The sequence below is a fragment of the Python bivittatus genome, unplaced genomic scaffold, assembly GCF_059951505.1.
Source record: "Python bivittatus isolate LINGU-HERP-01145 unplaced genomic scaffold, Pbiv_v1 ctg000610_np1212, whole genome shotgun sequence".
Taxonomy (NCBI): domain Eukaryota; kingdom Metazoa; phylum Chordata; class Lepidosauria; order Squamata; family Pythonidae; genus Python; species Python bivittatus.
In genome coordinates this window covers 24284482-24308908 of record NW_028277088.1, presented here as the reverse complement: position 1 = coordinate 24308908, position 24427 = coordinate 24284482, and the positions used below count along the sequence as shown (strand labels likewise).

The window sequence follows — 24427 nt, the reverse complement described above, 5'->3', positions numbered from 1 at the left end:
TACCGAAAGCGCCTGGTTGAGGTTATTGCTGCCGGGGGGGGGGGGGGTGTCAACCAGTTATTGATTCCAAGGGTTCACATACTTTTTCCACTAGCACTATGAGGTTTTTATGGTTGTTCTCAATAAAGACATGAAGGATCAGAATTGTTTTTGTGTTATTTTAGGCACATTATATTTGTCAATATTCTTGACTTAGATGACGGTCAGATCACATTTTATGACAAATTAATGCAGAACACCATGACATTCCAAAAGGCTCACATACTTTTTCTTGCAACTGTAATAGTCCTCAAAACAAAAGCACATCACCAACTGAACTCATCTAACTGCCTGAAGGAACAGCCAGGTCTTTAGATACTTACAAAAGGCTTACAGGGTTGAGGCCATCTAGATCTGGGATGGGAGGTGGTCAGGTCAGACACAGCCAAGAGAAGGCATGACTTAAGGATCCAACAAGGTGGTATTGTTTGGTGGAGGGTACCTTGAGCATGCCCTCCTTGCTAGACCTGGTGGGATGGGCAGAAAGAATGGGGGACATGTCCTGCAAATAGTGTGGTCCCATGTCATGTGGGACTTCATGTGTGGTAAATAGCGCCTTGTGCTGGATTCAGAAGCCTACTGGGAGCCAGTGCAGTTTGCAGAACAGTGTCTTATATTGAGCATATCAAAAGATGCCAAAAACTGCTTGCATTGCTGCATTCTGGACTAGCTGCAGCTTCCAAATACTGCTCAAGGGCAGCCCCATGTAAAGCGCATTACAGTAATCCATGTGGGAGGTAACAAAGGTATAAATCACCATGAGAAAAGCCTTCTGATCAAGTAATACGTGCAACTGGTGCATAAGATGAATCTGTGCAAAGGCCTTCCTAACCGTAGCTGTCACCTGCTCTTGGGGCAGGAGCTGTGAGTCAAAGAGGACCCCCAAAGTATACACCAGCTCTGACTGGGGAAGTGTACCCCCAGGCAGAGTTAAAGATGGAGAATCCACAGAATCAGGGCACCTTAAAAGCCACAGCCACTCAGTCTTGCCAGGGTTGAGCCAAAGCCTGTTCTCCATCCAGATTCCTACACCCTCCACACAGTGAGAAAGGACCTTGACAGCATCACTTGGTCAGCCCTCATACACTGATGATATTGCACCCCATGTCAATAGATAACCTCCCCTAGCAGTTTCATATAGAGGTTAAATAGGAGCGGGCAGAAAGTAGAGCCCTGGAGCACCCCAAAAGAGGCCTCTCCCTCCTCCCCAACACTGACTGGAACCAGCCCTGGAGAAAGGAGGAGAACCACTGTAACACCCTGCCTTCCATTCTGAATCTTCTGAGACAGCCTAGAAGAATATAATGATTGATAGTATTGAAGACTGCTGAGAGGTCAAGGAGGGCCAGGGAGGGTGCACTACCTCCATCCTGAGCCCACCAAAGGTCCTCAACAAACATGATCAATGCTGTCTCAATACTATGGCTAGATGCAGAGAGAGGTGGAAAAGTGCTTGTACTGTCAGGTAGAGAGTAATAGAAAGGGACAAAGAAAGAGACAAATTGGATGAGTTTCGTGATAGTATATTGGTAGAAGAAAATGCATTGAGCTTTGCCTGGAATTTGTAATTCCTCTGCCTTCCTTTTCCATTAGCCTACCGTCTTTTTCATGGTTGGGCAAAGTAGATCTATCTAGGACAACAGAATTTTGCTAAAGCCCTTTAAAACTCTAAAACAATGAATGATGGTTCTGTATGATGTTTTCCATCTTCCATTGTCTTCCAGTGCTGTAGTATATATACCAAAGTCCATTCTTTTATATTCATTTTCGTCAAGGCTTGAATATTAGAATTAGAGCTCTGACCCAATTTTATGTTTCTTTTGTCTCTATCAGATCTTTAACGATGGTTAAAAGGACTTGTCATAAGCATTGAAAAGGCATCCTTAGTATTGGCGCAAATAACGCTGCTTCCACTTACCCCATTATGCAATTTAACTTCTTATGAAATCTCCCATTGGTCGTCTGCTCTTTGTGTAGCAGAAGAGAGCCTTGCCTTTCAGAGTACATTGTTAACCATATCGGCAGGATAGACCTGTATTCCTCCCTGTCAAGTTCCAAGCTTTTCCTTTTTAAGGTCTTAATGTAAAATAAAGATATGAAGAAAGTATTTCTGGCATGACTGCTTGGCTGCAGAGAAAAACAGCACTTTGTACTGATTTTTATGATACAGACAAGATTTTCACTGCAGCATTCTGTGGCAACAGTCTGAACTTTTATTCTAAAAAATTAAATTCTTAAGTAAAGTATTGCCCCACAGATAAAGGGGCAATTGCTATTGGGACTTTATCCCCTTTCCCAGGAAAAACACTGAAATATACAGCTTGCTGCCAACCATCGACCAGATAAGAAATAGTGGAAGTGTTGTACTTCACTCTCCCCTTCACCACTGTCCATTCCTTCTACCATCAAAAAGTGTGCTTGTTTTCTTCTGTGATTTTCCCTGAAATATGTGACAGTCTGGCAGGAAAAAAAGGATTTTTTCCCCAAATGTTTTCATCATGCATATTATATACATGAGGGCAGTCTGATCAGTGGGTAGATGAAGGAATGTTTATACACTTTTTTAAAATAATGGACAACTGATTTGGGGTATTTGATAATGATCATGCAACACTCACCCAGTAAGAATATGCATAGCTAAGATCTGGAAGGATATTTATATTTTTTTAAGTCCCCATTAAAGGCTAAAAAACTATGAGTGTGAGTTCAGTGGAGGAAAAATAGTGTCTCTGTATGGAAGAATACATCTGTTCTACTTTAATGTTTCATTAATCACTCTCTTGTGAGTGAAATCTTTATCTCCGACCTCTGACTTAAAGGCCAGCAGGTACAAGGTTATTATACGTTGTTCTGATCAAGCAACTTTAAAATGTAAACACTATAGGGAAAAAATTAAGGCCTAACATTTAATAAGATAGCAGAAAAGAGTACATAAAATTTGATGTCTAGGGAAAGTGGCATTTCTTTTAAGGTAAAGAATATTCTGTATCTTAAGCTGTATCTGGGGTGATTAGACCACCAAGTAGTGGACAGTGAGTTCTCAGTATCAAAGATTTAAGAACAAAAAAGAGAATCTCAGTAGACAGTAGCCTTTTGGCCATTCTCTTTCATACAGTTGTGAATGCAGAGGGGCAGAAAGGGACTGTATCTAGTAGCCCCTCCTCCATTTCCTTGTGGTGTTGAAAACTTTGAAGCAACAAAATCATATAAATATGATAAATAAAATAAAATAAACAGGCATCCCAATAATTTACATATGTCTCTTCATAGATATTTTATCTGCAATACATGAATTACAGGGATAGGATACTGTCTACTTTGCCCTCTGTGCAGTTTTAATCAGAAGGAAATAATGCCTAAATAAGGTTCTTAATTATACAATGAAGACTTTTTATCTTAAAAGCATAGGTTCTTCAACTGATGTCAAATTGTAGTTACCATCATATTTGGTCATTTACTCTATTGGCTGAGCCTGATGGGAGTTGGAATTTAACAATATATTTGGAGGTTCCATACTCCTAACTTTAACTTTCCATGGTTTTACATTTTTTAATAGCATATCTAAGATTATTGTAGTGATTTCTTTCTTTCTCAAAGTCAATGAATATATGTTACACACATACATGTATAGATACATACATATATATCGCCAATTCCAAAAGGGCAGAAGTAGATAAGGTATATAATTCCATTTCATGCTTTATATGCTACACGGGATAGAAGTAATCTGGTTACATATGGCCATCCTTTTCTTCATCAATTTATTAGTTGCCCTATAACAGTAGTCCTCAATTGATGAACATTTAAAAAACAAGAACAACACTGGTTTGGGGCAATTACGAAGAAGTATATTAAAGAACATTCGAAAAATTGTTGCAGGTATTAAAATAAATCTGACATTTCACTCACTGGCCCAAGTATTATAAATTTGTTCATGAAGCATATATGTTCTCTGTATCTGATACAGCCGGTATGTCTGTAGAATAAAGACTCTGCTGAGGAAAATTGTTCTAGATATATGAATAAACCCTGTGAGGGATAATGAAAAAATTAAGATCCATTGAGCATCTATAGGAATTTGTGAACCATAAAAAGTGATGAGAAGGAAATATAAGATATAAAGAAAAAAAACAGAGCAAAGGAGATTTTCTGTTTCATAACCATACATCAGTAAAAGGTAAATGGATGATATTGTGGTGGGGTAGCTGCAGAATATAATCTGATGTGCAAGAATCAGGAAACTAGTCACCCTAACTTTAAAAAATAATTAAATATAAAACACTGAGGTCAAATTATAGCATTGCTTGTAAAAACTCAGTTTATATTTTTCAGGTATACAAACTAAAGGAGGAAAGAAAGCAGTGATTTGTGTTTGATCTCATGGTATTTACAAAATGCAGTCCTTTAGGAATTTCAGAGGTTCAGGAATTTAGAATAGGAAATAGAAAAGCAAAGGTGGGCAGGTTGTTACATATGATGTACTATTTTGAAGCTGTACAATTAACTGGACTGTCATCTGTGTAGTTTAGTGAGGTTCAGCTGTGCGTGTCTAAAATATCATTTGGATGAATCAAGGAAATGCTAGATGACATCTAGGCAGTATATTGCATTTACTCTATACAAAGCTTTGAAATTGATCTTCCCCAAGCAAGGCATGAAAGAAGGGAGAGGCATAGTTTCTAAATGACAAGTATCTCATAGAAAGCTGAGATAAGGAAGTGGGTTGCTGAGGACTGCCAAGATACATGTCTGAAATCACTAAGCTATAGCTCATACCAGACTTCACCAACCTGGTGCCCTCCAGATACTGAGTTGCAGTTCCCGGGATTTGCAGAATCCCTAGGCAGCATAGATTTGGTGATGCTGGAAGGTTTGTGGAGTAGGAATCCTAAGAGGGTGGGGAAAGCTGTCATATATGTAGCCGTGCTTATGTTGCAGCATAACGCCATGGCATCACTTAAGGGAGAGGAGGAGAATGGAATCTGTGATTCAGCATTTTACAGCATGTAATCTATAAATTAGAAGTGAGGTGCCAGCTAAATTAGTTAAGATTTATTTAAATGGAATCTGTTCAGATAACAAATCCTCTCAAAGAATAAATCAGCTTTTGCTTCAGATCTATTTCCACTAACTCAGTTTTTTCTCTTTTTATTTTCTTTCCCAGAGGATGTTAAACAGGTATTTGGCCAGACGACAATTCACCAGCGTATTCCTTTTAACTGGAACTCTGAATTTGTGCAGCTACATTTTGGAAAAGATCGGAAAAGGCACCTAACATATGCAGAGTTCACTCAGTTCTTATTGGTGAGTTTTGACAATAGTTTTAAATCTTAATAGAGAACAAGAAGAATTTTTTCAAATGCCATACACTTTTTCCATATAAATTTCATTTCATTTGACTATCTGTACTTTTAGATGGCTGAATATCTGTGTGCATGTTCATTGGATGCAATTGACTAGGAATTAAATTGCTACATAAGTGGTAATTTTTATTTTGGCATCTGAAAGCAGAATATTTTTGAGGATCCAGTCAGCATTTTAAATCTTGTGTGGTTCTGAAGAGTTGGCAGAGGGATTTATTTTTCATTTGTTGAGATCAGTTATATTGGATTTTGTAACTAGAGGTGGGCTATTTTTGAGCTTTCATAGAATGAGATGCACCTTACACAGACATTATCAAAAAGTTCTGGAAGCAGCAGCCTTAGATCCCAAGATTCCTTCATCTGCAAGGCTGGTGAGCAACTCCTCCCTGTAGAGCAGTAGAACCTATAAATTGAATCTGTAGTCAGCAGGAGGTGGATCTGATGGCATACATAAACCTTCCAAGTACAGTTACATGCATGGCTTATAAAAGACTTGTGATCATCCAATTTCTAATCAGTTGGCAGTGTTTGGTGTGTGTGTGTGTGTGTGTGTGTGTAATAAACATATAGCATATGTAAATGTGACATAAATAAACAAACAAACGTACGTACGTACATACATACATACTTGTAGGAGGTAAACCTCCGCTATATATTTTTAAAACAAATGGTTGATCTGTATTTATTAGTTTTCAGTTTTCTGCTGTAAATATTTTACATTGATATATATTATATTTAGATAGGATTCACTGAATAGAACCTACTTTGAATATGTGTTGATACAACTCTTGCTAAAACCTCTTGATATCAACAGACAAGCTGGATGAGTGTTTCTGTTGTTTCAATTGGATGTGCTGTAAAGAGCTGTTACACAAGAGAGTTTTGACAAAGGATCATATTTCAGGACTATGGAGTCTGTAATTTTGTTTACATAACGATGTTAGTTCACAGTAGGAAGTGTTATCATTTTGATGAGGAATAATTAAGATAATGCTGCTAGGACAAATGCTTCAAATTGACTTGGTGGAGTAGAGTCTAATTAACTCTTTGTCTGAAGAGGATGTTAGATGTCTCATATAATATAATCACATTCTGTTAGTTGTAATGACTGTCATTTTACTGACTTCACTTGACTTCAGATCCAGCCCATCTTTATTGTTTGGAAACTGATTAAAACCTGATCTTCTCTTCTAGTAATTCTTCTGTAACAATACCATGGAGAAAAGTGGTACATTCACTTTGGATTATCCATCCTGGTACTAATATGGATCTTTCCAACTCTCTTAATCCATATGTCATGTTTGTCCTTAAAGCTCTAGGTAAAATAAGTTAGACAGTTTATGTAGCCTTCCCACAAGTATTCTTGGGTTTGCTACATAGCTTCTAGACAAAAGAAATTCCCATAGAACCTTCTGTTGGGGTGTTTCTTTCCAAAAACTGCTCTTAACATGAGATTTAGAGTTATCTTTAAGAAATCTTGCTTTGAATTAAGCAAGTTTTAGCATTTAACCCTTTTTCTTTGAAGCTTTCCTTCTATATGAATTGGTCACCTTAAGACAGCAGGATATCACAGTTGTCTCAGTATGCAAATTCTTTTTTATATTTTTCATAATTTACACCAGATGTGACACTGCTGGGTCTTTTAAATATTATTTTGCACATATATGTCATGTGCTATCAAGGTTTATTTGAAAAAAAGAGAAATTAGAAGTTGCTTGTACTGACCTGCTTTCCATCAGCTATGACCATTCTGCCACAATAGTATGTTTTGTAATTTGCATTTTAGAAATAGTCTGTTAAGTAGAAACAGTTTGTTCACTACAATAGAGCAAAGTACTGATAGAAATAACTGATTTTGAAGTTTTAAAAAGAGTGCCAAAAAGTAATGAACCAATAATGTGAACATGGTTGTATCAAGCTTGTTCTGTTCCCTGGTTTGGTCACAGGGTTGTTTTCAAGGGCCAGATTCTAGACGGTTTTCCTGGGAAAGTAAAAGCAGAAAGAAAGGACTTCTTTCAGTAGTGTCTGGGGAAGGGGTGTCAACAAAGTCAAGATAGCATTTGCAGCAACACAATTGAAACCCTGCCACTTTTATATGTGCATTATTGCATGCTAGTACAAAGGGGCGTAACTTTGATTGCTTTGCAGTGACTGTCATCTTAACTCTTTAAAAATATTTTTATTAGAATTTTAAAAATATTTTTATTAGAATTTTACAATACATTACAAAAGTATAAAAAATGAAAAGTAAAAGAAAAAAGATAAATGAGAAAAAAGAAAAGTGGAAAAAAAGAAAGAAAACAGAATTTTGACTTCTGCCCTTTTTATCGAGTAATTGCCATATTACTCTTTCCCCCCTCTCTTTATTTATTTATTCAGTTCTTAAAATCTAACCTTGGATGTGTTAATGCTGAACAAAAACTAGCCTTTTGTGGTTATAACTAAAATGATAAAATAATGGCTCCTTTTCAGTATGTGTTTATGATGAAGATTCTTATCTATGCAGTGATTAATTGTAGAAGCAGAAAATTTATCTGTGTAAATAGACAGTTTGTCAATCTAAACTGCTAAAATCAAACCTTCTACTTCTTTATTTATTTAAAGCATTTGTACCTTGTCCTTCGGCCTGTAACTTTCTCAAAGTGGCTTGTATAATAATAAATGTGCCCCCTCACACACACACACCCAACCTTCAGTCTAAAAAGACATGATAAGGATGGAGGAGGTGGATAGGTAGAGACAAAGAACACAAGGTAACTCTAGCCCTATTTTCCTTGCATATCAATGTAATTATGGCCATTGAATATTGAAATGGGGTATTCAGGAGGACCAGATGAAGCCATCATTTCCAAAGCAGATGATCACAGCAGGGCAGTTGGTTTTTATGACTTGTGTAAGAAAAAAGTAAGGCTCTACAGTCTGGCTGAAAATGACAATAGTGAATGGAGGACAAGGTACTTAATTGTAAACATCTTTCTCTATACAGGTAGTCCCCAGTTTAATAACAGGTTCCATTCCCAAGCTCTGTCCTTAAGCTGAATTTGTATATAAGCCAGAACAGTATATGTGAATGAACTCGAGCCATTGTGTAATGAACTCAAATCATTGTGTATTAACTCGAATTTTGCTACAATAGGCTCTGTTCTTAACTATGGGTTGTCTGTGAACCAGGCATTCTTAACCCGGGGACTACCTGTATGTAACATCTTAAAACAAAAATAGTATGATTTATTGGATATATTCTGATCAGAGACCCTACTTCCAATTACAGTATGTAGCTCATTGGGTTGGGCTGTCAATAGTTACCATTTTTACCTACCTATCAGGCTCATTGAAATCACATGTACAAATGGGAAAGTGCAGATAGGATTTTAAAATAGAGATTTGTGGAAAGGGTGAAGGAAAATCTTTATGTGATCAAGAGGTAGTATTGTGGTAGATGCAATTCAAGAAGCTGCAATCTCTGCCCAAAATTCAACGTTAGTCTTTTACATTCCATTTTGTATGTGATTATTTTATGGCTTTCTTGAATACCTCCAGATATATGCTTTCATACTATTCCATTCTAGTAGGCTTGTTGATGGTAATGATACCTGTCAATGGGACCTAATAACACGCAGCAATGGGAATAGCTGTGCTGAGTCAAGTGAGCACTAATCAATTTGAAATATCAGTCATGACTGAACCTAATTCCTCAGGCCTGGACAATATAATGGCTTTGTGAACTGTAGCAAGAAAAAAGGAGTTGGGAAGGATTTGCACATATATACGTGCAAATGAAATCAAAGATCTGGTACCTGAGTTCCTGTTATCAACAGTAAATTAATTTTGAATAAACACTTATTATGGCTTTTAGGAATTCAGACTGTGAACATCAAGGAATGAGGCTATTTTTAAAGTTATGTAGAAGGATTACATCATCTGCAGTTGAGGGAACATTTGTCAGGCTGTTTAGGTTGTATTGAGAAGCAGCTTAATTTCTTTTTCTTGCAATGCCAGTTTAACCCATACTTTGCTGAAACTTTTTTGTATATCATAGGGAACTTCTTTGTATATTGCAGAAACTTTTTTGTATATTGTAGGGAACACCTCTTAGATGGGTCAGTGGCAGAAAGTGAATGATATTAGGAATAACTAATAAGGCTTCTCTGAGCTTCAAAGTTGGTTTGATCAAATCAACCCAGCAAAGTACATATTTTGCTTACTGAATTGGAGCAGTTGCTTTACTTTAGCCACTTCTTCCGGCTTTGATATTTCCCCTTGCTGGGTAAGACAAGTCATGTCACCTCCGATCCTTGAAGCAAAGTGCCGTAGTGCTCACTCACTTTGCATAGGGCTAATGATTAAACTTGCAAGGTCATACGTTATACTGCTTTGAATCTACAGTAGGGTTAGCAGATTTTTCTATAACATTGCATGATCTTCCACAGTGATGTGGGGATCCAAAAATAATTTGTTAAAAAAAACCGAAATCTAGTGAGACATCTTGAATCTCTGAACTTCATAGAGTTTTGACATTATTGCCATTTTTATTTTTTTCTTAAAAAGAAAAAAAAACATGGGGCCCTATGCCATCTGGGGATATCACAAATGCCTTCATAACAGTCAATGATGTATTTTGATTCCTAATCTATGGGGGTGATCTAGCCAAATTTGATTTATTGGTTTTAATAGAAGCAAAGTAGTGCTTAACTTCTTGCTAAAATCAGTTGGATTTAATGGCTGGTGTGGGTCTTCCGGGCTGTGTGGCCGTGTTCTGGAAGTTTTGTTTCCTAATGTTTCGCCAGCATCTGTGACCGGCATCTTCAGAGGGCAGGAGCACAGACAGGAGCAGTTCTCTCTGTGCCCAGGATGATGTGACCCTTTTGTGGGTATTTATAGAGATCTGGGGGGAATTGGGGGTTTTGGGGGGGATGGGGGAGTGGGGCGGTTAGGGGGGTTAGTGGGGTGGGAGGGTTTGGGTTAATGAGTGGCTGCTTGTTTTGGTGTCAGAATATGTGTGTATCTTCCTGGGGATTAGGCAGGGTTTTTTCTTCTATTGAGTTGTTAACGAGTGGCTGCTGAGGGTGATTAGCATGTTCATTGTGTGAACTGTTCACACGTCCTGGTGGTTGAGCTGAGTTCATTGACCTTTTGCAGGCTGTATTTTTCAGGATTGGTAGCCAGGTTTTGTTGATTTTTAGACTCTCCTCTTTTTTATTGAAACTGTGCTGGTGTTGTGAATCTCAATGGTTTCCTGGTATAGCCTGGTATAGTGGCTGTTGGTGTTGTCCAGTATCTCTGTGTTTTCAAATAGGATTTTGTCTCCAGTGTGCTTGAGAGTATGTTCAGCTACTGCAGATTTTTCTGGTTGCTGTAGTCTGCAGTGTCTTTCATGTTCTTTTATCCTGGTATGGATGCTGCGTTTTGTGGCCCTGATGTATACTTGCCCGCAGCTGCATGGTATGCGGTATACTCCTGCGGCAGTGAGGGGATCCCTTTTGTCTTTTGCTGATTTTAGCACTTGTTGTATTTTTCTGATGGGTCTGAAGATTGTTTGGAAATTGTGTTTTTCCATGTGGTCTGTGACCCCTTTGATGTAGGGCAGAAATACTTTGTTGGTGGGTGGCTGTTTTTCTTCTTCAGTCGCATGTCACAGATGCTGGCGAAACGTTAGGAAACAAAACTTCCAGAACACGGCCACACAGCCCGGAAGACCCACACCAGCCATCGTATGCCGGCCGTGAAAGCCTTCGACAATACGCAGTTGGATTTAACTTTGCTGAATCATGTCCTGTATCTTAAATGGTGAAAATAAGAATATTTTTTTGCATTGGTTGCTAGTTTTAATATTTTATCATTTGTATATTTTATTTTTTTTGTGGAAAGAGACTGAGTGGATTTTATTGTATCTATTGCATCATCAATTTTCCCGAATACCAATAAATCTCAAGACAATGTAGCCTCAGAATGGTCATTGCTTGCGTTAGGTTATATCCCTTATTCTATGAGTGATGCTCTACTCATAAAACACAGCACTTTGGGCTGAATAAAATAAAATCTGCTTTAATTTACTATGTAATAAAACTACAGACTGGCTAGCTGGTATTGATAAATAAATGTAAACAGTGAAATTTTAAGCAATTATTATCAGGGTATTATTTTACAAGATCTAACTTCCATAGAGGCTCTGTTAGGGAAAAGATAGCACATACAGTATCTGGATTTGAATAGAAAAAGGTAAGTTAGAGTCCAGGTCCCTAAAAAATTGTGTTATTTTCTGGACTTGTGGAGCTGTCCATTGTTTTCCTTGGAAGAAACATGTTCGGTTTAAGGTATTGCAAATAGGTGCTACTTAAATGCTCATGCACACTCTGAATTACTGTTTTGTATTTAATCCCCTGTACAGATATTATCTTCGTAAGCTTTAATACACTTTGAACAACTTCCTGCTATGAGACAGATTGAAGATCTACAGTATGGATCAGATTTTCAGGCTGTTCTCAGAATTAAAAGCAACATAGAGATGATGAAGGAGGTGAATGCCTTCTAATGGCAACAGGCTTCAAATCCCAGCAGCTGCAGCCAAAATAACTAATGTTGTGAGATGCTGGGAGATGTAGTTCAGCAGTAGATGGAAGGCAGAAATTCTCAACTCTTGGTGTAATGGTGTCCTGCCTTTTAAAGATCTGTGCAAGTCTTTACTGAAATAAATTAAAAAGGCAGAATACAACAGAGTTAGATAAGAGATTTAACTATGTTTTTTCATATTTTTATAGGAAATACAGTTGGAACATGCAAAACAGGCATTTGTGCAACGAGATAATGCTCAAGCTGGAAGAGTCACAGCCATTGACTTCAGGGATATTATGGTCACCATCCGACCTCATATGTTGACGCCTTTTGTTGAAGAATGTCTAGTAGCTGTAAGTTATCTGCTGTTTATAAATATATATGACACCCTTGTTTTTATTGGCATCCCATTGAGACCAACATGTGCAGAAAGAGGTAGAAAATGAGCAGGAGAAACTACCTATTTCAAGATTATTTTTCTGTTCTTTTTATTTTTGCTAGTATCCATAATCCAGGCTTTGGATGCAAGAGAAGGAGTTAAATTTATACATGATAAATCCATTTAGCCAGTTATGCAAGGTTTTCTTCTCCAGAAGACTGCGGTGTTATCTCTTCAGGTCCAGAGTTTTGGCCAGCAATCTTGAACTATATCAGATGACCTCTTGCACCATCAGGGTAAATTATTGTGCTGTCTCAACAAGTGAATTTCCCCTGTTGGGACAGATATGCATGAAAGTTTGTTTCTGTAAGGCTAACTTTTTGCTTACTCACAGATTGGCAACTAATACAGCACCAGGAGCCAATCCCGAAAATGGATGGCAAGCTGGAAGCTCCCATATATTTTGCATGTTTTGATATATGTTATATTTTAAATTGAATATTGCATGAAATTTTGTATAGTGTCTTAAACTTGATAGCAGACCAACTACAGACATTAACAGTAGCTTCAGAAATGTAACCCATTTATACCTGACCCTAAATAGGTTTGAGGAGTAATATTTCACTTTCAGGCAGTTATTTCAGGAATGCTACTGACTTAATAAAATTCTGACTGACATTCACATTTTGCAACCAACTTGAAAATGGGTGCTGAAAGATTTAAAACTTTTGCATAAGGCTATTTCCATATTCTCTGTTTCTAAACTTTTCCCAAGAGTAGCACTGAAAATACACAATATTTTACTCTGTGTATTTTTTTCCCAAGGATCTGTACTCTCCCCTTGCAGTCAAATGATTCTCAAAAGGAGTTACAATAGGTTGTTATAATACCTCAGTAGTGACTTGCCTTCTACCATCTTCTCCATTTTTCCCCAGCATTTCTACGAGCTATAATAGAAAATATCAAAAGGCGAAGGTCCAAAATGAACTGAATGCTAAAAATAATTTTAAAATGTGCCTTCAACAATATAAGGAGCAAGAAGTGTATGTGGGCTGGGGAAGGTATCTGCAAGTATTCAACCTAGTATAACCTTGCCCAAATTTGGGAGTCTCTACGTGGAACCAATTCCCAGAATTCTCAGCAATAACTGTTGGAAGGAGCATTCTGGGAGTTGAAATCCAAATCTTGGTCAAATGGATCACTCTAGGTCAGTGGTTTTAGAGTAACATTTGTCAAAGGAGAACAGAGTAGATATCTCTGCAAATAGATGGAGTCAGGACAGTATTTTTGTTTCTTGCACCATTTTTTCCTGGAATGCAGGGAGAGCAGCCCCCAGTTGCCCTTGGCAGACATCCAAGTGTGCTTCCTTCCAGCTCTGTACTTATAGCAAGTGTTCTTTTTTAATATGAATAATTACCAAATGCAAATAAAATCTTTTTTTTACAGTATAAACCAGCCTTCCTCTACCTGGTTTCCATTCAGATGTGCAGGCTTCAATGTCCAGGATTTCAATTATGCCATCCTGGCAGAGGAATTCTGGGAATTGAAGCTCACACATCAGGAAGGCACTATGTTTGAATCGCTCTGTCTCCCCTTCACATGATTAAAAATCCATTCTTGGAATACCAGGATGTAGTTTTTTGAGGACATCAGGATATTTTCTCTAGCCTGACAGTTTGCCTTCATTTATCGCTCTCCCCAAATGTTAAAAGATCAAATGAGTGAAGTGGGAACTCGTGCTTATGATTCAGGGAGTTCTAGATTGCACAGCTGAGCTTTGTTAATGCTCAATATGATTTTTATTTGTGGGAGGTAGAAAATGGCTGTGATAGACTTCTTTTAATGCCAGTTTATCTGAAGGAGTTTGGTAGCACCTTTTCCAACTATAAATGTTATAAAAGCCATAAGCTTTTAGTAAAATTTATTATTTGAAAAAGATGCTACCATACTCCTTTTTGCTCCCATAGACTAACACAGCCTTCTACAATGCCAATTTATATATAACCCTTCCACTTTTCAGTTCACATTCTCATTGGCTCTGCTGCCTGGAGAAGATATGGGTTCAGTGCAACATGACATATAACACTAGGTTAGGAAAGTCTGTTTATAAGATTTATTGCCTTTTCTATGCATTTTTAGACAAATTCCCCCATTCTTTTTTTTAATAGTTCACTCTATCACTTTGATTTCTGAATATGCATAGCCAGTTTCATACTCAGTGGTACTGAAAACTTTGATGTTCCTGATGGCTTTTAAAGATTGTTAAATTTAGCCATTTTATACAATATTGTGTGTTTCTGAAATATTATGTCCACACCAACATACCCAATAAAGCATATATCTGGTAAGACTGGGGGGAAAAAATGACACACTGAACCAACTGTATCCTTTATGAAGGAATGATAACTGTGTTCTGGTATGAACACAGACTAGATATCTTGATATGCAGAAATTGGGGAACAGCATGGGCAAAATGTACCTGAGAAGCTTTTATAAGATTGTGCACGAAGTCCTGAAAATGATGAATAGGTACAAATGGAAATGAATTCAAAATTATTTGAAAAATATTTAGCCACACAAGAATGAATGTATGCAGAATTAAGAATGTGTATATTTATTAGCAATATATTTCAGTTCCTTTGCACATACAAAGGTTCATTTTCTTTTAAAAAATAATACAATGTTTACCAAGGAATCTCATTATGAAGTCTATTCAGGATAGGCTTTTTTTAGGTGAAATACATTACCAGCTTCATAATGTTTAGTTTCTTTGGACTAGTAACATAGCAACCACCTTCTAATACATCTGCATTATAGTTCGGTCCTTCCTTTGCTTTTGTTTTTGTTTTGGTAAGGAAGAAAATTGTTCTGCTAATAGTATCTCTCAATCAGAACCTAGGGTAGTAATATTAGTATCTATTTTAGATTGAATTTTGATCTTAGATATCTATAATATTAATATTAAAAAGTATCACTGTTTCTTTATTAAACTAACAAAACATGATGACAAAAACAGAAAAAAACACAGAATTTAAAAAGGAAAACTAAAAATGAAATAAAATCAAATTTTAAAAATCATTTGAAGTCTTTTTTTTACTTTATTTATAAGGTTAAGGAGAAATTCAGTCAATTTAAACATCCATGTTCTAGCCACAGTATTTCTGTAGACAAAATCTTCATTACAGTAGTTAAAAAATAATGACCAGATTTAAATAAACCGGTCCTTGGTGACAGATTTCTTCAAAACCTTTTACTGTTCTGTTTATTTTTCAGCCAAAGTTATTTTTGTAGCACTGATCAAAATAAAAATTTTCAATATTTTGTGGTATCAAACATATCAGTTAAAAAAAGAAGGGTTAAGAATAGGAATACGGATAGGGATGCAAAAAATCGGCGGCTAGATTTATTGTGAAAGATCATTCTGTGATCTTTCTGGTTTCCTCAAATACTTTTGACCAAAAGTAATGACTGTTTGGGCATTTCCACCAAACATATACTAATAATTTACTTCCTGTACAATCCCCACAACCAAATCTAGAAAGGTTACAATTTATATATTTTTAGCAGAGCATAGTACCAACTATGAATTAACTTCATGGTCAGTTTTTGATAACTTGCTAAAATAGACTTAACATGAATTCCATGTACAAAGAGTTGAGTTTTTTTAATTCAAAAATTTATTTAGGCTTTCAGAAGAATCTATCGTACCTGAGTTGATATTAAAGAATAATATTAAAGAAAGTATATTAAAGAAGTTATCTTGGCTTTGAAATAGATATATACCATTCTTTAAATGTAATTAATTGATATACATTTCTGCAGAAATCACTGAACATCTCTCACGTTCTTATGGTCAAGAAATTGAAGAGAGATCAGGAACCCAGGGCTTATGACTGAATGAATGTCCCTTCATTAAGACACTACTTTGAAGACACTATAGAATGCAGTTAAATGCAAACATTCAGCCAAATGGCCATTTCACAGCCCATAAGTGATGTGATAGACAAATAAGTGTTCAGAGAGACTCATTTCAACTTTATGGCATATCCAGTTAAAAGAACCTCTGTGACAACCTTGAAACAGCCTTGGGATGTTAAAAACTGCTGATTCTCAATGTAGGGACGTGAAATTATTGATACTCATTAATCATTAAGCACCACTGAAGCCATGCATAGGCTGAATGACTTCTGTGTATGTTAGTAAATGTTATAAATAGTGTTCACAGAATTGCATTTTAAGTTCAACATAAATAGATTTGGAGATGATTCACATTTGCTGGCCCTACACGTAACAGGAATGCCATGTAACGGGTTGGAATTCGGCCTTCTGACTGAAAAAGTTTCCATAACCCTGTTCAAGTTGATTCCTGTTGTTAAGGGTCCATAGCTTAGTGGTTGAGTATTTGATCTGAATGCACAAGAGTTCAAATTTCATTCCTTGTGGTTCCAGTTTAAGGAATTCAGATAACAGTGTAAAGAAAGACTCTTTTTGAGACTTTGAAGAGCCAGCGATTGAAAACTAGCTGGATGGGCCTGTGACCTGTTTAATTGTAAAGTACATTCATGCTGGAAATTGTATATACATTTCAAGAAAAAAAAAATTAAAAGGGGATTCTACCAAGCCCCCCCCCCAACCTCAGAAAATTCTTGCATTTTTACAAAGTATATGGAACTTGTAATCTCCTTATCTCTGAGGTTACTCATTTTATAAGAATTCAATTTAGTAAGCATTTCTTTGTCTTAAGTAATTCTGCAGCCTGCTGATCAATGCTCTATGTTATATTACATAAAGAGGATGATATCTGCTGGGCTACAATTTTACATTTTGAGATGCATGAATTTTATATTGTATGCAAGGCATTTTCATTAATGTGAGTTACTTGTCAGAATTACTCACTTGGGTGTTTCTGATGGGTACTGAAAAGATTTACTTGCAAGAAGGCTTGATGTTTGATTAAAGTGGTAATATTAAAACATGTATTTTAAAGATTGGGCTTTCAGTTATTTCAGTGAATCAATTGTAAAAGTAAAGTTTGAAAAATCTTAAGAGAATATTTCATTGCTGATTATATGTGATGTGATATTCTTTGGATTTAAATATTAAGACAATGACATCTCCCCTTTCTGTTTTTTACCATATCATGATTTTATTTTATGGTTTCCACCCCCGCCCAATTTTGTACATTAATAAAGTTGGCATTTTTAAGCCTTTAATATTTGCTCATTAGAGGAAATAAAACACATTATAAACCTTTTTTGACTGCAACGGAATTGAAACTTGAACTCTGTAAATTACCACTGGCCATGTTGTTATAATCCTGCATATGTATTTGTTTAGGTTTCACTGGAACAGAGGGAAAAGCTTGTGTGCTGGTCATGATTAGCTTCAGTAACTTAAGAATCTATTATGGTCTTTTTTACATTTTGCATTTTTAAAATCCCTTGCTACTTCCATTGGTGTTTTTAAAAACTAACAATCGTCCATAAACGCTCCCCCCTTACAGCAAATATTCAAGTTAAGTGATTGAAATATAAATATAAATTCCTGTCTGATACCTTCTTTTTCTCTTCCTGCTTTTCTCATTACTTTCTCTGTTCTAGGCTGCTGGAGGTACCACTTCTCATCAAGTCAGTTTTTCCTATTTTAATGGATTTAATACCCTTCTTAATAACATGGAACTTATTAGAAAAATCTATAGTACTCTGGCTGGACATAGAAAAAATGTGGAAGTTACTAAAGGTCAGTTGAAATTCAGTAATGACTCTTTTTCTGGAAATGTTCCCTCCCCCTCATCTTTTTGGGATATCAATGAGATGGGTATACATTGATAAACAGTCCCCCCATCTGGTATTACATGATGAACAATATAAAAATATTTTATAAACGTAAAATGAATCGCATGTATCTATTTTTTGTGCTTTCCTTTTTTCATTTGCACTCGTCTGTTACAATTAACTAGCGAATCTATCTTGACTTACATTTTTATTTTTAAATCCTGTCAAAGATCATAGTTCTTAAGGTAGGGCTGAACAGTGAGTGAACAGTGGATGCAAAGATGTTTTTAAAGTATAAAAACTTCCTAGGATTGATGCCAAATTGGCAGCCTATTAAAGTGACCTTCAAGGATTGTTGGAGAATTCCATAAAGTTGTATTGGCATTGCAGTAAGCTGATCTACAAGCCTGGAACAAGATGTTATCAGCTCTGTCTAACCGCTTTTATAGAGAACTCCCTCTGTAGTGCCAAACCTCCATTAATATAACCTACACGCATGCAAACAAAGTTCCACATCTCTGTCTCCTTTTCTTTTCTTTCTGTTTTTTTCTACTGACCCACAACTGATTGATACCGTATGTCAAATATCCTAAATCCTGCTGTTAGCACTAAGCTGTAAAGGCAGACTGTTTCTCTTTTTTGCACGATGGATAACACACATTTACACAGTGGCAGGCATGCCATTTGTGGTATTTTTTCCCCTTCTTTTACAGCATATTGGTTTAATACTAAATGTTGGTGATTCCTGGGACCTTTGTGGATAGCTCTCCATGTTGTTTGATTAGTTTTCCCTTCTGTATTCCCCACCCACCACCCCTTCTTCTATTGCAGAGGAGTTTGTTCTGGCAGCTCAGAAATTTGGCCAGGTTACACCCATGGAAGTTGACATCTTGTTCCAGTTAGCAGATTTATATGAGCCACGGGGGTAAGTTGAAATTACCCTTTTCTTTGCTGTGGAAAAAAAAAATGAAACAGTATGGTTGAACAAAATACTACCCACTATTGCAGGTATCTTATTTTTCTATAGTAGTTGATGCAAAATTAACTTTTGCGGCTGCTTGTTTCCTCAGACGCATGACAATGGCTGATATTGAAAGAATTGCACCTTTGGAAGAAGGAACGTTGCCCTACAACCTGGCTGAGGCTCAGAGACAGGTAAGGGAAGGATGATAATGTAAATGCTATTTTCACCTTGCACAGTCCTTTCTTATGTAAGTCTATTAAGTTCCCAGCTGTGTTGCAGTAAAGTTATACCTACTCTTTTTGTGGATTATATATTGAAGTTGGATCACTCAACCAGAAAACAAAAGTGCTAAGTTTATCCCATATAAATTTATATAGCATTGGCATTTTGTATTGCCTGTCTATTGTACTCTCAAAATAGTTTAAAATCACTAAGATCATAGGATTTTTTTCTTTTTTTCTTTAATCTTAATTGCATTTTTTTAGCGGAGCTTTGGTATTAGAAAATGATGTGATGCAGAAGACAATGAAAATGTCTTTGCCAACTTTTAAAAACTTTTTATTGGTCTCTTGTATATATTGAAAACTGACACAGACCTGGGTGTAGTTCTGTTTTTCTAAAGCTATCACTTAAGTCAAACCAAATTCTGTATGTTGAGAGCTTGGAAGGTTCCCCCACCCTCCCTGCTCTGAGTCTGTGCACAGACGCCAGTTTGACCACAATGAGTTGATACAGGCTACATTTTTGGGTGTAATAGGCCTTGAGCCAGGCCCTCCTCACTTGGCTGCCTCCTCCCACCCAAAATCACCCTACAACAACAGTATATTTTTAGCTTTGCTTTAGAAGTAAGTATGATAGGAAGATACTTTCTTACAGTTTACTCATAAAACCTGTATGGAAGATTACCCAAAGATTAAAGATCAGAGTTATTAAATGGGGCCCATATTGGAAGCTACTGCAGATGCCACCAGGGTTGGGCAGGATTCATCAACCAGGTATTCTGAAAGGGAAAAGAAGTTTGGGACCAGTGGGACAATTTGAATATTGAGAGCACAGCACTATGGTATTTCCACTTGAAAGAAAAACCATGATGTACAAGGAGTTTTCTGAAACTGAAATTCAAAAGGGGACATATATTGGGTATGGAGGGAGCATCTATATACTACTAAAACTCTTGTGTCTGTAACCTTCAACTGGGCGAAACGGTGTGCCATAGGACAACAATTTTTGAACCAAGGTACCTCAAATGGGCTAACTTACAGAATGCATCCAAAATCTGGAACCCATTACTCCCATGGAATTGAATTTGGGAAATTTGTGGCTGCTTCAGTGCCCTATGCTGCTGCACTGCTGTGGTCAGCCCAGGTCACGTGATTGTCATGGGCATATCTCCGACTTCTTTCCTGCCTCCTTCTGTCTCCTGTGCCCAATCGGCTGGCAACAAGGCCTGATGGGCAAGTGGCAATTGGCTGCTTTGGAAACAAAGCAGAAATTTGAAATCTCTTAATGGCCATGGACATTGAGGAAGGACAAGGGAAGGACTTGGATGCTTGCTGGTGAGGTGGGGCTGGCTGTGGGGTGCCAGAGGTTGACAGGTGAGCCCTCTTCCTCTCTCGGGGAGCGGGGCCCTTGGGAACATGCCAGGTTGGGGAGTGGGGGTACAGTTTTCCTCATGGTCTGTGCTCCCTTTGTTCCACCTCCCTGCAGCAAACTGACAGGCAGTTGCATGGGTCAGCTGAGGAGGAGGAGGCTTCACTGGGGCTCTCCTCAGGGTTGTAAAGGGAGGGCAAATGGCACAAGCCTATATTATATGTGGGGAGGGAGGGGGGGAGGGAAGGAAGGAAGGAAGGAAGGAAGGAAGGAAGGAAGGAAGGAAGGAAGGAAGGAAGGAAGGAAGGAATCAATCCCCAACCTCTTTCCCACTTCCCTCTGGCCCCTGTGCCCAATTGGCTGACGGCAAGGCCCGATGGGCAAGCAGCAATTGGCTGCTTTAGAAACGAGGCAGAAATTTGAAATCTCTTAATGGCTGTGGGCATCGAGGGAAGGACAGGGGAGTGACTTGGATGCCTGCTTGTGAGATAGGGCAGGCTGGGGGGTGCCAGCAATCAACTGGTGAGTCCTCTTCCTCGAGGGTGGGGGCCCTTGGGGACACCCCAGAATGGGGAGTGGGTGTGCAGTATTCCTCAGGCAGTTCCGTGGGTCAGCTGAGGAGGAGGAAGAGACTTCACTGGGGTCTCTTAAGAGTCGTGAGTGGAGGGCAAATGGCGCAAGCCTATATTATATGAGGGAGGGAGGGAGGGAGATTTCTGACACTTCCTGCCAACTATCCACAAGCAAAGTCAAGGGGGAAGCTGGCAGCAAGTTGCAAGTCGCTCACACTCCACTGCTTTTTTGCCCATGGTCATTCTGTTTCTCTGTTTAGCTAAGGAAATATCTCTGAAACGCTGACCCAATGGGTCATGGGTTGTCTAGTATATAACTAAGGAAAAGGAAAGTGCCAGACCCCATGTAGCTAGCCAAGACCAAGGAAGCAAAAATTATATAGATTTTAATGCTCCTCTAGGGTAAATGCAGAATCTTGGAAACCATATTAGGAATTTCCCAGCCTCACTTCTAATGAGTTAATTAAGGCAGAGTCTCTGCCTGTTTGGAGATGCTTTTTGCCAGGTTTTTGTCCACCTGGGCTGAGCTGCAGTTTTTGAGATAATTTGTTTTTTGACTTCCCTTCTGCCATCTTTTCCACTTCTTTCCCAGCCTCTCTACAAGCTACAGTAGAAAATATCAGAAGGCAAAGGTCCAAAATGAACTGAATGCTAAAAATAATTTTAAAATGTACCTTCAGCAATATTAGAAGTAAGAAGTTTATGTTGGCAGGGGAGGGTATCTGCAAGTTACTGCAAAGTCTCCCATGATACCCTGTTGACAAGATGGTAAAATATTGGTTGAATGCTCCTAGTATTAGTTGGCTCAATAGCTGGTGAAGCTACTGTACTCATAATATTTCATTAGTGCCTCTACATCATTAGTGGAGAATATTAGGATTCCTTAGTGGGTACTGTGCTATTTATCATTTTCCTAAACACTTACTTGAGGACAACACAAACCTAGGAGGAATAATAATCACTATAATAGACAGAATCAATATTTGAAAGGATTTTAATAGGGGCAAAACTGACAAGATGACATTCAACAGAGATAAAAGTAAAGTTCTGCATTTAGATGCCAAAAACACAAGTATAATGCAGGAAAATTGTGATCTGAGTAGATCTTACACTGACTATGAGCCAGTGGTAAGATGTGATGATATTAAAAAATAAGGCAAATTAGGCTGCAGTATCAAAGTTTTAATGTCCATTTCTCAAGAAATAATAGCACCAGCCTAATTAGTGTTATCAGTTAAACACAAATACATTGGCAAACTAGAGGAGAATTACCAGGATAATGAGGAGACTGAAAACAAACAAACAAAGAACCAGATAAAAGAATTGGCCTGGAGAAAAGAAAATTAAGGGGAGCCTGAGGAGCTGGTAGGTTCCCTTATGATGGACGTGTTTAAACAGAGGCCAGACAGCCATGTTTTGGGATTATACTATGAGAGAAATTGGACTGGTATCTACTAGTGTCTGATTCCATGATTTCCAGGGTATTTTGTTAATTTCCAGTTCCATGAATATACTATTCAAGTGGTAGGTTCTAGACCCAACATTACTTTTTTGGCATTGACATCAAGATTTTTTATAAATGTTACCAATCCCTGTGGCTAGCACTATTACTTTGTTAGGACTCTTGAGTGGAGAATTCACCATGTAAATTATTATTTTTTGTGTATGTGTGATCAGCTGAGATGCATAATAAAAAGAAATATATTGCACTACAAACTACATAACATAAGCTACAGATGGAGTGTTACTATAACCAGGCAAGACCTTTTTAAACATAACAAAGGTTTCACATATGCAGGGAGTTTTTCATCATCTTTTCCCCAGCAATTCCTGTTCACTGCATTGCAAAAATCTCTGAAAACTCCAGGGAACCTTTATAGCTGAGGATGGGTAAGAAATTTATTTGGAGTATATTTTAATATGAATTTAAATTATTTGTAGTTCCCAAACCTGTACAGATACTTGAACCAAAGCACAGTCATCATATTTTGATAGTCACACTTTTCTGAATGTTGCAGTGCAATTTTCCAAAACTGAAAAATGTACAGGTAACTAAAATACAGATAAAGAGGCATTTTATTGGGAGAAATTACTTGCAAAAATGGAAGTAATTAGGAAATACGCAGGAAAGATTGAGCTTGTATTGGAAAATATGCATGAAAATGCATATGAAAGTTTGTACTTAAAAAAAAAACAGATGATGCAGAAAATTAGTGGAATAAATTGGAAAAATGTGAACCTGAGTAAAATGGAGTTTGACAGATATGCCAATTTCACATAGGCTTCTCCACATAAAGTTAGGAATAATGCCTGCCTGGAACAGAAACCACCACTCTCAGTGAATCAGTGAAGACAGTGCCAAGATAGATGAAGAAAGTGTAAGACAACTTCCTTTTGCCTGATTGCGGAGAAGACTAAGTGCCAGTATTTTATGCAACAAAAAGAAACTTAAAAAAAAAAATAGCGTGTGTAATGTTCTGGATCTAACTGAGATTTCACTCATCTGGATTTCAACTAATATGTTTATATTCCTTTAAAAAGCATTTTTATGTTGTATGACAAATTACATTATTAATTTCCCCAATTTTTAAACAGTTTTTGCTGGCCCCAGAAAAGTCCCGATGGTCTTGGTTCTGATTAGGATTAAAGAACTGGTCAGGCTGCAATAAACGGAATACTATATGTTTTATTTTTTTTAATTTAAGAAATTAAACTGTCTCTATTCCTCCCACATCTTCATAGCGCGTAGATAAAAATGCTCCGTTAAGCTCCTTGCATACTTGCTTTTAACTCTTTTCCCATACCTTCCCATAGCTGCACAGACCATATAATAAAAATGAGTGAAGGAAAATAATTTATTTTCAGTCATGCCCCATGTATTCAACACAAGTTTTGACTTTTCTGGAAAGTACTTTTGTACCAGAAGTCGTTTTTTTTCCACATTAAATCATGATAGAGCTTTATGAACAGTAACTGGAACACAAGGTTAGTGGTGGACAAGCTGCGATTTTTTTTTAGGTGCAAACAGCTCAAAAATTGAAAGAGTTCCTCTGTAAATTAGTGATAATTATGGGGAGAAGGCGACTTTGCCTTCAGTTGATCAGTGCTTGCTTTTTACATCAAATAAAAAGCAAACATTATAAACTGCATTACCTCCTCAAGCCACCTTACTGAAGCTCAACAGGTCTTGATGG

General features: G+C 37.3%; 1 protein-coding gene across 3 annotated transcripts in view; it reads left to right on the top strand.

Annotated features, from left to right (window-relative positions):
• Positions 1-24427, top strand: part of SLC25A13 (solute carrier family 25 member 13) — a 121932-nt gene that overhangs the window by 54923 nt on the left and 42582 nt on the right. For all 3 annotated transcript variants that reach the window (XM_007428590.4, XM_088150605.1, XM_088150606.1), the window contains 5 exons: positions 5204-5343; positions 12161-12307; positions 17934-18072; positions 18939-19032; positions 19178-19262. In XM_007428590.4, the coding sequence (XP_007428652.1) occupies positions 5204-5343; positions 12161-12307; positions 17934-18072; positions 18939-19032; positions 19178-19262 (605 nt within the window). The remainder of the gene's footprint in view (positions 1-5203; positions 5344-12160; positions 12308-17933; positions 18073-18938; positions 19033-19177; positions 19263-24427) is intronic.